Raw genomic sequence first — 11,588 nt, 5'->3', positions numbered from 1 at the left:
TACTTTGACTTTGATGTTTAAATCGTGACATATTCAATCCTGATCCTATGATCAGGTGTTTGTACCTTATCTTAGCTGTTAGAAAGTTAGAAAGCATGAAAAGGTTACTATATTATCTGGGATGTAAATAACCAGTTCTCATATTCCTGTAAACACCATATCCTAAACATGATCAAATTGCATAACATTCTTGATGGCCCATATCCCCACCCGCCCACCTGTATTTACATATAAACAATGACCTTCGCCATTGTATCTGACTTGTCCGCATAATGCTTAGATTTCTGTGATTATGCTTATACTGTGTAATGAATTAAAACAATAACAACAGAGCAAGTACTGTACTATTATATTGTACATGATTGTGAAATAAAAATAAAGTCTGTGTTACACTGGAACAAATATTTTAGAAAGGTATGACATTTTCAGTGTTTTTTTTTTGTTTTTTTTCAGGGGAAGCAGTCTGCTGACAGCACACAAAGTGGTCATGGCATTTTCACTGTGGGATTTCCCATTTCCCTCTCCTAGCTTGGAAGGTTCAACAGAATCTAATGTAATTAAATCTTGGCCCTTCTATAACCGTCTGGATCTGGCTTACCTGGATGCTGGAATTTGGTTTCACTTTCTTCATATAATGGTACCTATGCATCTCTTTGTGGATGGACCCATTTACACTACGCTTTGTCCCCTTGTCATTACAAACCTCTTAGTCAGGCTGGGGAAAGAAAGAGCATTGAGATCATTTTGTTTCTGTTTTGTGTAAACAAAGTTTACTAAAAGGAAAGGTTTTGAACAACTCATTTTAGCAGTTGTTTTTCCGCTCGCCACCAATTTGCCAGTCAAGAAGTGAGTTTTTAAAACTAAAGTTTGATTCACAAAAAGACCCTAGGTTGCATTTTGGCGAGAGTTACTCTTTAAATGAAGGTGGCAGTGTGGAGGTGATCTGTCATGTAATGTCTCCAGGAGACAGCAGTCTCTCCACAGTCCATACTGATGATGCTTTACAATCAGAGCTAAATACAGATACAGTTTACAGATAGCAAAGTAGTGATACTACTTGACTGTAACCACATATTTTGATCCACAATATGATCATTCCCTTTGAAACGTTCATTCACTATATCCACAGCAATAAGTATCTGAGGTTTGCAGCATAGTTAGAGATCATTTTTGTACCTTGTTGTGTCCATTCACTTTGCCCCATGATTGCCAGTTTTTATCAACAGAACATTTTTTAAATATGTACAGCTGAAGTTGGAAGGTGTCCCAATGGCAAGCTTGTCTACAGCAAGGACACAGAGGACTCGTGGATTTCATGGTACAGAAGCTCAAATCCTGGGTAGAGGGGCTCACTGAACTCAGAATAGACTGTGCGCACATGTCTTAGGTCATGTCCATTGATTGTGTAAAAGGACAACATGCCAGCGGCCGAGTCCAGATACACTGCAACTCGCATGTTGGATGACATAAGGCTATAGAGAGAAGTATGCTTCCTGCAGGGATGGAGAGTCTGAAACTTTTCACTCCAGGAACGGTTGTTGCATCCAATCTTGCTTTCGCCAACTTTCCTGCTGATGCTTTTGCAAACCATTCCGACAGAAACTATTCCAGTTACCTCAACCTCCCAGTAGCAGCGTCCAGTTAGGCCTTCTGTGCACAATACTTGCACAAACTCTTCAAATCTGTCTTGGTGGTCAGGATAGGAACGCTTCTCTTGCAAACGGATCACCTTTCTATTTGCCTTAGAAAGGGAGATATATGGGTGTGCGGTATTTTTGTCAAATTTGAGCTTACAGGCATCTACAGGGAAGAAAGAATTATTTGATTAATTCAATTCCTTTCAATTTAGTTAGTTAGAGTAGGGTAGAGTAGGAGAGTTTTGACAACATCAAGAGATCATGGGTTGAACCTCAAGAGAGTCCACTACATGGAAACTGTAAACTACTAGTGAAACAGTAAACTATGCTTTTATTTATTATTATAATTAAATTCAAATATGAATCCTTTAGACATAAATATAGTACAGTTCTCACATTTCGATAGACCTGCCTTCAGCCAGTGTTTTTGATTGTGATCAAGTCTGTTGGGAAACAGACACACATACCACCAAGGATTACGGTTATCATTTCACATTATGGTAATAAAATTAACACAATAATACTAATAATGTGGGATCTCTATAAAACAAATAAGCCATACTCACTTCAGCTTCTCCAATTTGCAGTCTTTGTCCTCAAGAAGCCTCGAGAGTACCCCTGGATGATTGTAGCTCAAGTCGAGCTCTGTCAGGTGGGAGGGATTTGACCTGAGTGTTGAGGCCAAACTCTCACAACCCCGCTTGGAGACAAGACAGCCAGAGAGCCTGAGAGAGTCATGAATATTGAGAGAGAGAAAAATAGGAGCTCCTTTCAAAAAGGTTGAAAGGAGCTCCTTTGCTCCTTTCAACCTTTTACTGTATAGTAGCACAGTAGCTGAATTTGCATCACTCACATTTTCAGTCCAGCATTGGCAAGAGCACTGTGCCTATTATGTGAGCTCATACCTCAGTGTTTCCAGTCGGCAGTTTTGATGACTCATGGCATTTGCTAACACTATTACTCCACAATCATGCAGATCATTGTTGGTTAAGTCCAGCTGTTTAAGTCGTGAGTTTGCTGATTCCAACACAGATGCCAGAATTCTACAAGAGCCATATGTGAGATTACAATAGGCAAGCCTGCAAGGGAAGTGAGATGAGTCATGGTTATGGTACTGATGCTATGGACCAGATGCTTCAGACTATGCATTTTAGATGATCAAAATAGGGCCCTTTTACTTAAATGCAAAAGGTGCAGCAGAAAAAGGAAAGCAACAAGAACCATCAAGTTGGGATTATGTTACTTCAACTCAAACTAAACTTGAAAATTACTTTACTTTAAATTGACCAATCAATCAATCAATGAAACAATCTGTATTTAGGTAATTTCTGAAATAGCTACTCCAAACATCATCCAGTTAAAACTGCAAAATCAAGTGTTTCACAGCTGTAGGACAGCAGGATATTAAAACAAAGAAAACAAACTGGAGTATAATTAAACTCAAACAAAAACAGGTTTACAGCTAATCAGTGTGCTCCAGTCAGTTGTCTTTATTTTTCTACTTCCTATAAGAACTGTAATCTAAAGTGTTAGACAGGAGAATAAATGACATGAAAGATGCTTAAAGTCTATCCGAAATTATTAAAGATACCCCAGTTTCTCAAGTTTGCAGTTGCTGTGAATCAATGCCGTGGTCAGGTCCTTTAATCCAATGCTCTTCAGGGGGTTGTTGCTCAGGTCCAACTCCTTCAGGTGTGAGTGCTGCAAGCAAAGGGTTGAGGCCAGAGTGTTGCAGCTTGTGTGGGTAAAATGACAGCCAGAAAGCCTATAAATTCAGTGAGAGAACCAAACAAAAAATATTTTGAGTGCATTTATGATAGCTCTGGTTGGTCTGACCTTGGTTGATCAAGTTTACAAGTTTGTGGAACCCCTTATTAAAAGAATCCTATATAGGATTTTAATTTTTGGGGACCAAGCAGAATAGTTGCGTAGGTACCTATTGTGTTTCTATATTTTCTTATTACTAGGGGCCAAGCAGGGAAGCTGAGAAGGTACCCATTGTGGTTCTACCTTTTCTTACTAGGGCTCGTAGCAACGCAGCTGCGAGAACCCTATTGTTTTTGTTCTCATTATAAACCTGGTTCTGTAAAGGAGAACATGATACATTAACTAATGGGAAATCGTCACCTTCGTTGACGTCATCAACTTGAACCAGTCCCCAATCACCCGTGTCTTTAAGGGGGAGTTTGTCGGTGATGTAGGTAGCAGGAAGCTACATCAAGGCAGCATCAATAATTAAATCAGCTGTTTATATGCAGACACTATAGCATTAAGAGCTGTTCACACCAAGAACAATAACTATAAAGATGACGGCAAAAAAATATTGTTCTAGGTTTAGGACGACGTCTACACATAAGCTATAACGACATGAAGAACGATATAGTTGGGGATGACTTTCAGAGCGATTTTGAGAACGATAAAAAGCTGGCAGCCATTCAGAATCCATTCAATTTTAGTCATCACATTCATCAACACAGAGAGAGACTTTCCTTGTTGGTCAGTGAGGACGATTTCATCGTTTTAGTTATCATTATCGTTCCTGGTGTGAACGGCCCTTTACTCTCATACTTGAATCTGACCTCAGTGCCTCCAGTTTGCAGTTTTTGTGGGTCAACCCATCAAACAACAGCTGGACTCCATCTCTGTGCAGCTGATTACCACGGAGGTCCAGCTCTCTCAGGGGTGATTTTTCTGCCTGGAGCGCAGATTTTATATGTATACAAGATGCCTTTGTGAGATCACAGCAAACCAGCCTAAAAGGAGAGAAAGACATATAGCAATTGAATAAGGCAATGGTTATGTTGATTTCACATAACTTCACTTCACTAAGCCTGGCTGACAGCAAACCAACTTTCAGTCAAATTGTCAAGGGGCCTAACCAGCGGAAATTTTAAAGGGAAACTTGGCAGGATTTCCCCCTCTGCTGGAGAAATTGTGCATTATGTTATTTCAAACTGTGGAAAAAGGTAACGATAAAGCACATGGATTTGTTTACAAGCTAGCAAAATGGTTAGCATAAGTTCAGCAGACAATGTGGATGTTACAAGGTGAGAAACACGATTTAAAACTAGTTTCTTGTTTCTCACTTCTCTTTCTGGGACGGTAGTCTCAATGTTGCAAGGTTGGTTTTCCGCCTGGGGACGCTAGGGGCAGCGGGAAAAGTCACCATTTTCACCGGAACAGGTAATTTAACCATCCAAATGATTTCTAAACGGGGTTATTACGTTGAAATAGTTGCCAAGTTCCCCTTTAACTGAAGTTGGAGCATTAAACTCTCTTGAATCTTTTTGGAAGGTTTTCACAAAGGTTTTAAATTCAGTTGTGTATTCTATTTCAGAGAAATTACACGCCATTTAATACCGTCGCCATCTTGGCATTGATTGGTTGTGTAAAAAAAGCGGAGCCAACTGCCCTTTTTTGTTTATCATTGTATAAAGCCTGCCCTAAGCCAGAAAAGCAGTTGTAATTGGTTGCTGGGATTTAATTTTGAAATAATCTTGAATGGGAGAGAGGTCAGAGGGATCTCCCAGAGCAAAATTTACCTGAGCTACTTAACTCTGTATTTTCTGATTTTGGTAACAAGATTCAAACATTTATTTAAAATGGTTGCTTGCTTGATGGTAGGAGTTATTGTAAATTATCAGCCAGAGAGGTGTCCCATTATCTGGAATTAATGGACTCGTTATCCCTTACATATTTCACAGAAATACTGAATTCATATTGCCTTCACTCACCTTGCTTTCCTGTACGCCCCCAGTGCAATAATCAACCTGTTACGACCCTCGTTTGTGGTATTGTACTTCCCCAGGTCAAACTCATCCTGTATGTTCTCAGCTATCAGAAGCATGTAAGCCAACACTGAGCACTGGTCTGGTGAGAGCATCTGTCCTGATGTCACATACTGCTGAATCTCTCTTTCAAGAGAGTTGTCCCTCATTTCGAGCAGGCAGAGAAGGAGGTTCATGCATCTTTCGGCAGAATAGAACCCAGTGCTTAGTTTATCCTTGATGAACTTGATGGTCATGTCAATGCTCTCTGAGCTGCTTTCTGGGAGCATCACCAGTCCTTGAAGGAGTTTTTGATTGGACTCCATTGATATGCCCAAAAGAAAGCGGAGGAAAAGATCAAGGTGTCCGTTTTGACACCGCAAGGATTTGTCCACGACACTCCCTAGGATGTAATGCAGCTTCTCTCCATAGATATGATGGTGCTGAAGGGACTTCAGGTTCCCACAGGCCAAGGAATGCAACACAAAAACAGCAGCCAGAAACTCCTGAAAACTCAGGTGAATGAAGCAGAAAACCCGTTTCTTCTGCATCAGGACTTCCTCAATAAAAATCTCAGTGCAAATTCCAGATTTCTCTAGGTCTTCATTAAAATCAATCCCACAGTTTGTCAAATCCTCCTCAGTAAACACAATGTTACCCTTGTCCAGCTGTTTAAATCCTAACTCTGCATACTTCAGAATTACATGTTTGTTGGACTCCCAGAGCTTCTTTCGGTCTCTATCAGTCCTGTCATACTTCTGATTCTTCCTGTTCATCTGAATGATCAGAAAATGGATAAAGATTTCTGTCAGAGTTTGAGGAATTTTTCCATCACAATCCTGACTCAGCACTTTTTGAAGCACCGAGGCAAAAATCCAGCAGAAAATAGGTATTTGGCACATGACGTGGACGGGTCTGGATTTCTTAATTTGTGTGACGACTCGGTCAGCTTCTGTCGGGTTCTTGATTTTGTTCTTAAAGTACTCTTCCATCTGCTGGCTGTTGAACCCCTTTATCTCTGTCCACCGATCTACATATTCAGAGGGAATCTGACTGGCAGCTGCTGGTCGTGAGGTTATCCAAATACGGGCAGAAGGCAGGAGATTTTCCCTTATGAGGTTAGTTATCAAAATGTCCACTGATGTGGTCTCTTGCACATCAGAAAAATTCTTGTTCTCCAAAAAGTTAAGGGGCAGTTTGCTCTCATCCAGGCCATCAAAGATGAATACAATCTTAGACTCATCATACAGCTTCTCATCAACTACATCCCTTAATTCAGGATGGAAGTCGAACAGGAGTTTCAGGAGAGTGTACTGGTCATGAATGACCAAATTTAGCTCCCGAAAAGGAAGGACAAAGATAAAATCGATGTCCTGGTTGGTTCTACCCTCTGCCCAGTCCAAAATAAACTTCTGCACAGTCACTGTTTTTCCAACGCCAGCAACACCTTTAGTGATGACCGTTCTAATGTGTCTATGTCCAGGCGAACAATGAAAGATGTCATTGCATTTTATCATTAACTCATTTGACTCTCCCATTTCGGACTGTATGTGCCAGATCTCATGTTGAGTGTTCACCCTCTCACTCTCCTCATCTACAATGTACAGCTCAGTGTAGATGTCATTTAGGTATCTCTGGTTTTCTCGCTCTTCTGTGCCTTCAAACAGCTTCTCAAACTTCCTCCTCAATTTCAACTTGTTTTGTTCACTGATCTTCTGTTTGATTGTGTTCTCTGTGTGGAAGACGTAAGGTAAAGATGAAAACACTCTTTAGGAACCCCAATCTGCAATATACATGGTGGATCCGAAGAATTTCAGATTGCCTACTGTTCTATTTTTCAATGTTTTGAAAATTGTTGGTGGCCGTCATTATTGGTGGCATCTATTGACTGACCTGGAAGGGAACTCACCATGTTTAAGTGATTCATGAGTTTCTGAGCCATCCAGTTGACTGCAGACATAATGGGAAACACAACACGTTAATTACCTTGAAAATATGACATCAAGATAATAGATAATAATAAGGGTAAGGCTATGACCCCTGATACAATTAGCAGTGTATGCTATTCGTACCCTGGTGCAATAAGAAGTGAATTCTATTCGTACCCCGGTGCACACAGCAATGTGTCCTATTAGTACCCCGTCTGGTACAAATATCAATGTATGCTATTCGTATCCCGGTGCACACAGCAATGTGTTCTATTATTACCCCATCTGGTACAAATATCAATGTATGCTATTCATACCCCAGTGCACACAGCAATGTGTTCTATTAGTACCCCGTCTGGTACAAATATCAGTGTATGCTATTTGCACCCCTGTGCATTTATTTTAAAAAAAAACAAGCAACATGTTTTTGTTGTTGTTACGTAACAGGGTGTGAATAGCTCAGCTGTGTAATAGACACTCTGAATAAGGTATGCTGTTTGCATCAATGTACAGTTAGAAGTGGATGCTATTCGTACCCTGGTGTTCATAGTACTGCATGCTATTTACACCCTGGTGCATGAACTAGCTAATTGTTGCAATCAAAACTTCCGTTTGAGAACCGATTTCTTGTTTGTGACTTGTGCGCCTTCTCTCCAGAGACGTTGGTACACATGCACACTCACTCTGCCAAAACGCGTCACACGGATATCGAACCCCGGTCTCTCACATGCCAGCTCTTGTCTGTGACCACTGTACTATCTTCTTCCACAAGGAAATAGTGTTTGCATGTAAACTTATAGTTTATAGGCCTGAACGTCATATTCATGAAATTTCTGTTAACTAACAAACTGACAGTTGTATATGTTCACTGAACCAAGATTATGAAAATAAAACACAACTTTTCAATCTAAAACGTAATCTGAACAGATATAGTGCCTAAACCTTTCAGAATTCTTCACTTTCTGCTGACGAAAAACAAATGTCCGCCATGTTTTTTGTGCTCGTGAGCAACGTCTTTTTGTTGTTATGTCACAGGGTATGAATAGCTCAGCTGTGTGGCCAAGGCTATTCATACCAGGGGTGTAAATAGACACTCCGTAATAATAATAGTAGTAATATGCTACTACTGGTACATTTAAAGACTAGATGCATGCATGTGGCTTGCAGGCTATCATCAAAACACGGCAAGTATGGCCAGAGCCCCTTTACGGAAAGCCGATTCACTCCCTATTAACTCCATTGTACCTGCAATCTGTTGCAGTTCCGCTAGGGGCAATCACAAACAAATGCAAAAACAATGGAGGTCTATGGAGCTAGACGGCTAAATGTGTCTTTTTCACCTGATTGTCGTTGAACAATCAAATATTTGATTGTAGTTTCTGCAAGCTGGATTATAGGTCAAAAGTTGAATGAACAAGTACTTATGTCCTTTCGATTTCTTACAGGTTGGGTCGTTGTTGCCCATAACACACTAGCATTCTGCCAATGAATGACGTCATTTTGCACGTTTGAGAGGCTTTTTAAAACAAATAAGTGACTTAAAAAATATAATTCTCAGCAGTGTGTATGTGCCCCCCCCCCCCCTCCCCTCAAATGCAACATTCAAATTTCTAGACAAAAAATGATATCTCGAGAAAAGTGGATTTTGAAAGGTTCAGCTCCATAGACCTCCATTCATTCTGCACTTGTTTGTGAGTGCCCTCACGTGAAACCAGAAGAGGAACTGCAACCAGTTCAGAAACTGGAAGATCCAGAGAGTGGAGGTTCTTCCCTTATTAGACATTCTCTGGTATGGCTATGATTTAAGACTTGACAAGAACTCTGTCACCTCAGTAGACCCTGTGAATTTGTCTGAGTCCTCTTCAGCTCTCCCTCTAGTCTTGCAGCAAGCTCGTTGTGTTTGATTTCTCTCAGAATATGAAGTGTGATCTTTAGTGAGATGTCACCGCCATACATCTCGGTCATCCGACTGGCTATGTCTGTTGCATCACTATCCTCCTGCAGCTTCCCTCTCGGCAAGCGAGCGAAGCCCTCCAGTATCCCCTCACTCAGGTACAATCTGAACTTCTTCAGCTCTCTTGACGTCAAATCATCCAGAGTAGACAGAAGAAGTGTCAGGCAACTTGCCATGGTAGATACCTGAAGTAAATTTGAAGTAACAATTAAACCACCACATAAAATCCAAACACCAGCAACATCATGATCCTCTTCAAACATATACTTGTAGAATTATATGACCTGTCACTAGGGGCGGAAGGTTATAGATAGGAAAGGTGTTTATTGGAGTAGAGGAGAGTGTGGTTTGGCTTTGCTGAGGTGAATACGGGGCAACCGTGGCCTACTGGTTAGCTCTTTGGACTTGTAACCGGAGGGTTGCCGGTTCGAACCCCAACCAGTAGGCACAGCTGAAGTGCCCTTGAGCAAGGCACCTAACCCCTCACTGCTCCCCGAGCGCTGCCTTTGTTGCAGGCAGCTCACTGCGCCGGGATTAGTGCTTCACCTCACTGTGTGTTCACTGTGTGCTGAGTGTGTTTCACGGATTGGGATAAATGCAGAGACCAAATTTCCCTCACGGGATCAAAAGAGTATATATACTATATTAAACTGTTCGGTTTCTCATGCTTACTTCTACTCACGACCCCATGACAGGTCATATAATTCCACATCGCTTTTTAACATGGAACAAACAATACCCACCGATATGGATTAAACATCTCATAAGTCTCATCTTGCATAAGTTGTATAAGTAATAGTATTAATTTATTAGAAGTACTGTAGCAGTTAAATATATATATATATATATATATATATATATTATTTTTCTTTTTTAAAGACTGAGGAAATAGGGCAAGGGCAAGTATTTGTTATTATACTTCTTCTAACTATCCTTTTTAAAAAATGAAAAAATAAAAATACACCCTATAATCAGCTGTCCATCACTACCATTCCTAATTGTTGTGGACTTGTTTCATTCATCATGAACAAAGCAGTAATCCTACATATATCTTGATCTAAACAGAGATTCAGAATCTCACGTAAACCCATTTCCTCTGGTCCTTTATTTGGTTAAAGGAGGGTCAGATCATCTCCTTTATAATCCATGATTTAAATTAACTGTAGGCTGTCATTGCAAATGGTTTTCCCAAAGTTGTGTCCCGTCGCCACATTTGTAAAATTGCTATGCCATTTACCTTGTTGCATTGCAGTACTAGGCAATACTACGATGAAATGTAGCCTAGTGCCGTGGCAATTTTGATTGATGTATGTCCTCACCAAGCAAAGTGAGAACCTTTGAGTGTGGAGAAATCCTGAGGCTGTGAGCCAACCCTACAATCCACCAGGCAAAAGCAGAAAATAGCCATTTGATTTAGATAATCCAATCTATAAAAATGTAAACTCACCAGACTAGGATTGCTATTCACTGATGTTCCAAAAAAAAAAAATATAGTAACAATGCCTTCTGAGCTGTCCTTTCTATTTCATGTCTTTTCAGAGACATCAACCAGATACACAGGAAACTCAACCCACTTCTGTATTCTCGACATTGCATTAATTTCCTTATTTCGTCATTCATACACATAGCCTCTTTATTGTTGCGAACAAGGGCAAGAAAAGATGCACAACTTTGTCAAAGGTGAAAGTCTCACCCCCCTTGCAATCTTATCCCCTTATCCTCCTTAGGGCCTACAGTACCTACACTGAGAATCAAATAGCCTACTGTACATGCATGCTTAGCATTTTGCAATCATTAAGGTTTTGACAAACTCTTAGTCAACTGTGCATCCTCTGATTTTAACATTTACAGATATCTAGGCGATATTTGTAAGATTTGTTTTGTATTTGGCCTGTTATGAAATCATTTATTGAACAATTTAAACACATTGTGAAACTTAATGCCCAAAGTTGGAGACATGCATGTAGAAATTTGCTGCAAATTCAAAAATGTATTACTCTGGAATGGCTAACTGAATGCTTTACACCTTTTGTCTGGTGGTCTGGTGTTTATTCTGATATATGGTTTGTCATGTGTTGAGGGAAGAGTTTGTGAAGTATCCACCGTGATGAATGGGTAGGGAGATGGGCGCAGAACTGTATGTAGAATAATATAATTCAATTAGTTTCTTTCTTTCCGTGCGCTGTCACTTTCTCCACTGCGTAAAAGACTAAATTAATTTGCGCCGTGAATGCCAAGATTATTTTGATAGGCCATAGGATAAATAAAAATGGCCCATGGCCGTTGTGGCCGCCGTGAAATT

General features: G+C 40.3%; 1 protein-coding gene across 3 annotated transcripts; it reads right to left on the bottom strand.

The window, feature by feature from the left end:
- Nucleotides 1-762: 762 nt before the first annotated feature.
- Nucleotides 763-10,822, bottom strand: LOC143137682 (NACHT, LRR and PYD domains-containing protein 12-like). 3 transcript variants are annotated; one of them, XM_076297977.1, is made up of 10 exons: nt 10,734-10,822; nt 9,161-9,471; nt 7,314-7,354; nt 5,372-7,136; nt 4,217-4,390; nt 3,229-3,402; nt 2,543-2,716; nt 2,204-2,362; nt 2,034-2,080; nt 763-1,800 (listed from the first exon to the last, which is right to left on the bottom strand). In XM_076297977.1, the coding sequence occupies exons 2-10, from the start codon at nt 9,460-9,462 to the stop codon at nt 1,283-1,285; spliced, it is 3,354 nt and encodes a 1,117-aa protein (XP_076154092.1). In that variant the 5' UTR covers nt 9,463-9,471; nt 10,734-10,822; the 3' UTR covers nt 763-1,282. The 3 variants fall into 3 exon arrangements, with proteins under 3 accessions (XP_076154092.1, XP_076154093.1, XP_076154094.1); XM_076297978.1 differs by lacking the exon at nt 10,734-10,822 and adding an exon at nt 10,524-10,637; XM_076297979.1 differs by having other exon boundaries at nt 1,663-1,741.
- Between the last annotated feature and the right edge of the window lie 766 nt (nt 10,823-11,588).

This window comes from Alosa pseudoharengus, unplaced genomic scaffold (genome assembly GCF_046254945.1).
Source record: "Alosa pseudoharengus isolate Yale_2024_CS ecotype anadromous, Long Island Sound unplaced genomic scaffold, YU_APseudo_1.1 YU_APseudo_1.1_scf_21, whole genome shotgun sequence".
NCBI classification, from domain to species: Eukaryota; Metazoa; Chordata; class Actinopteri; order Clupeiformes; family Clupeidae; genus Alosa; species Alosa pseudoharengus.
Note: the sequence above shows the minus strand (reverse complement) of the source record. Positions and strands in the feature narration are given on the sequence as shown.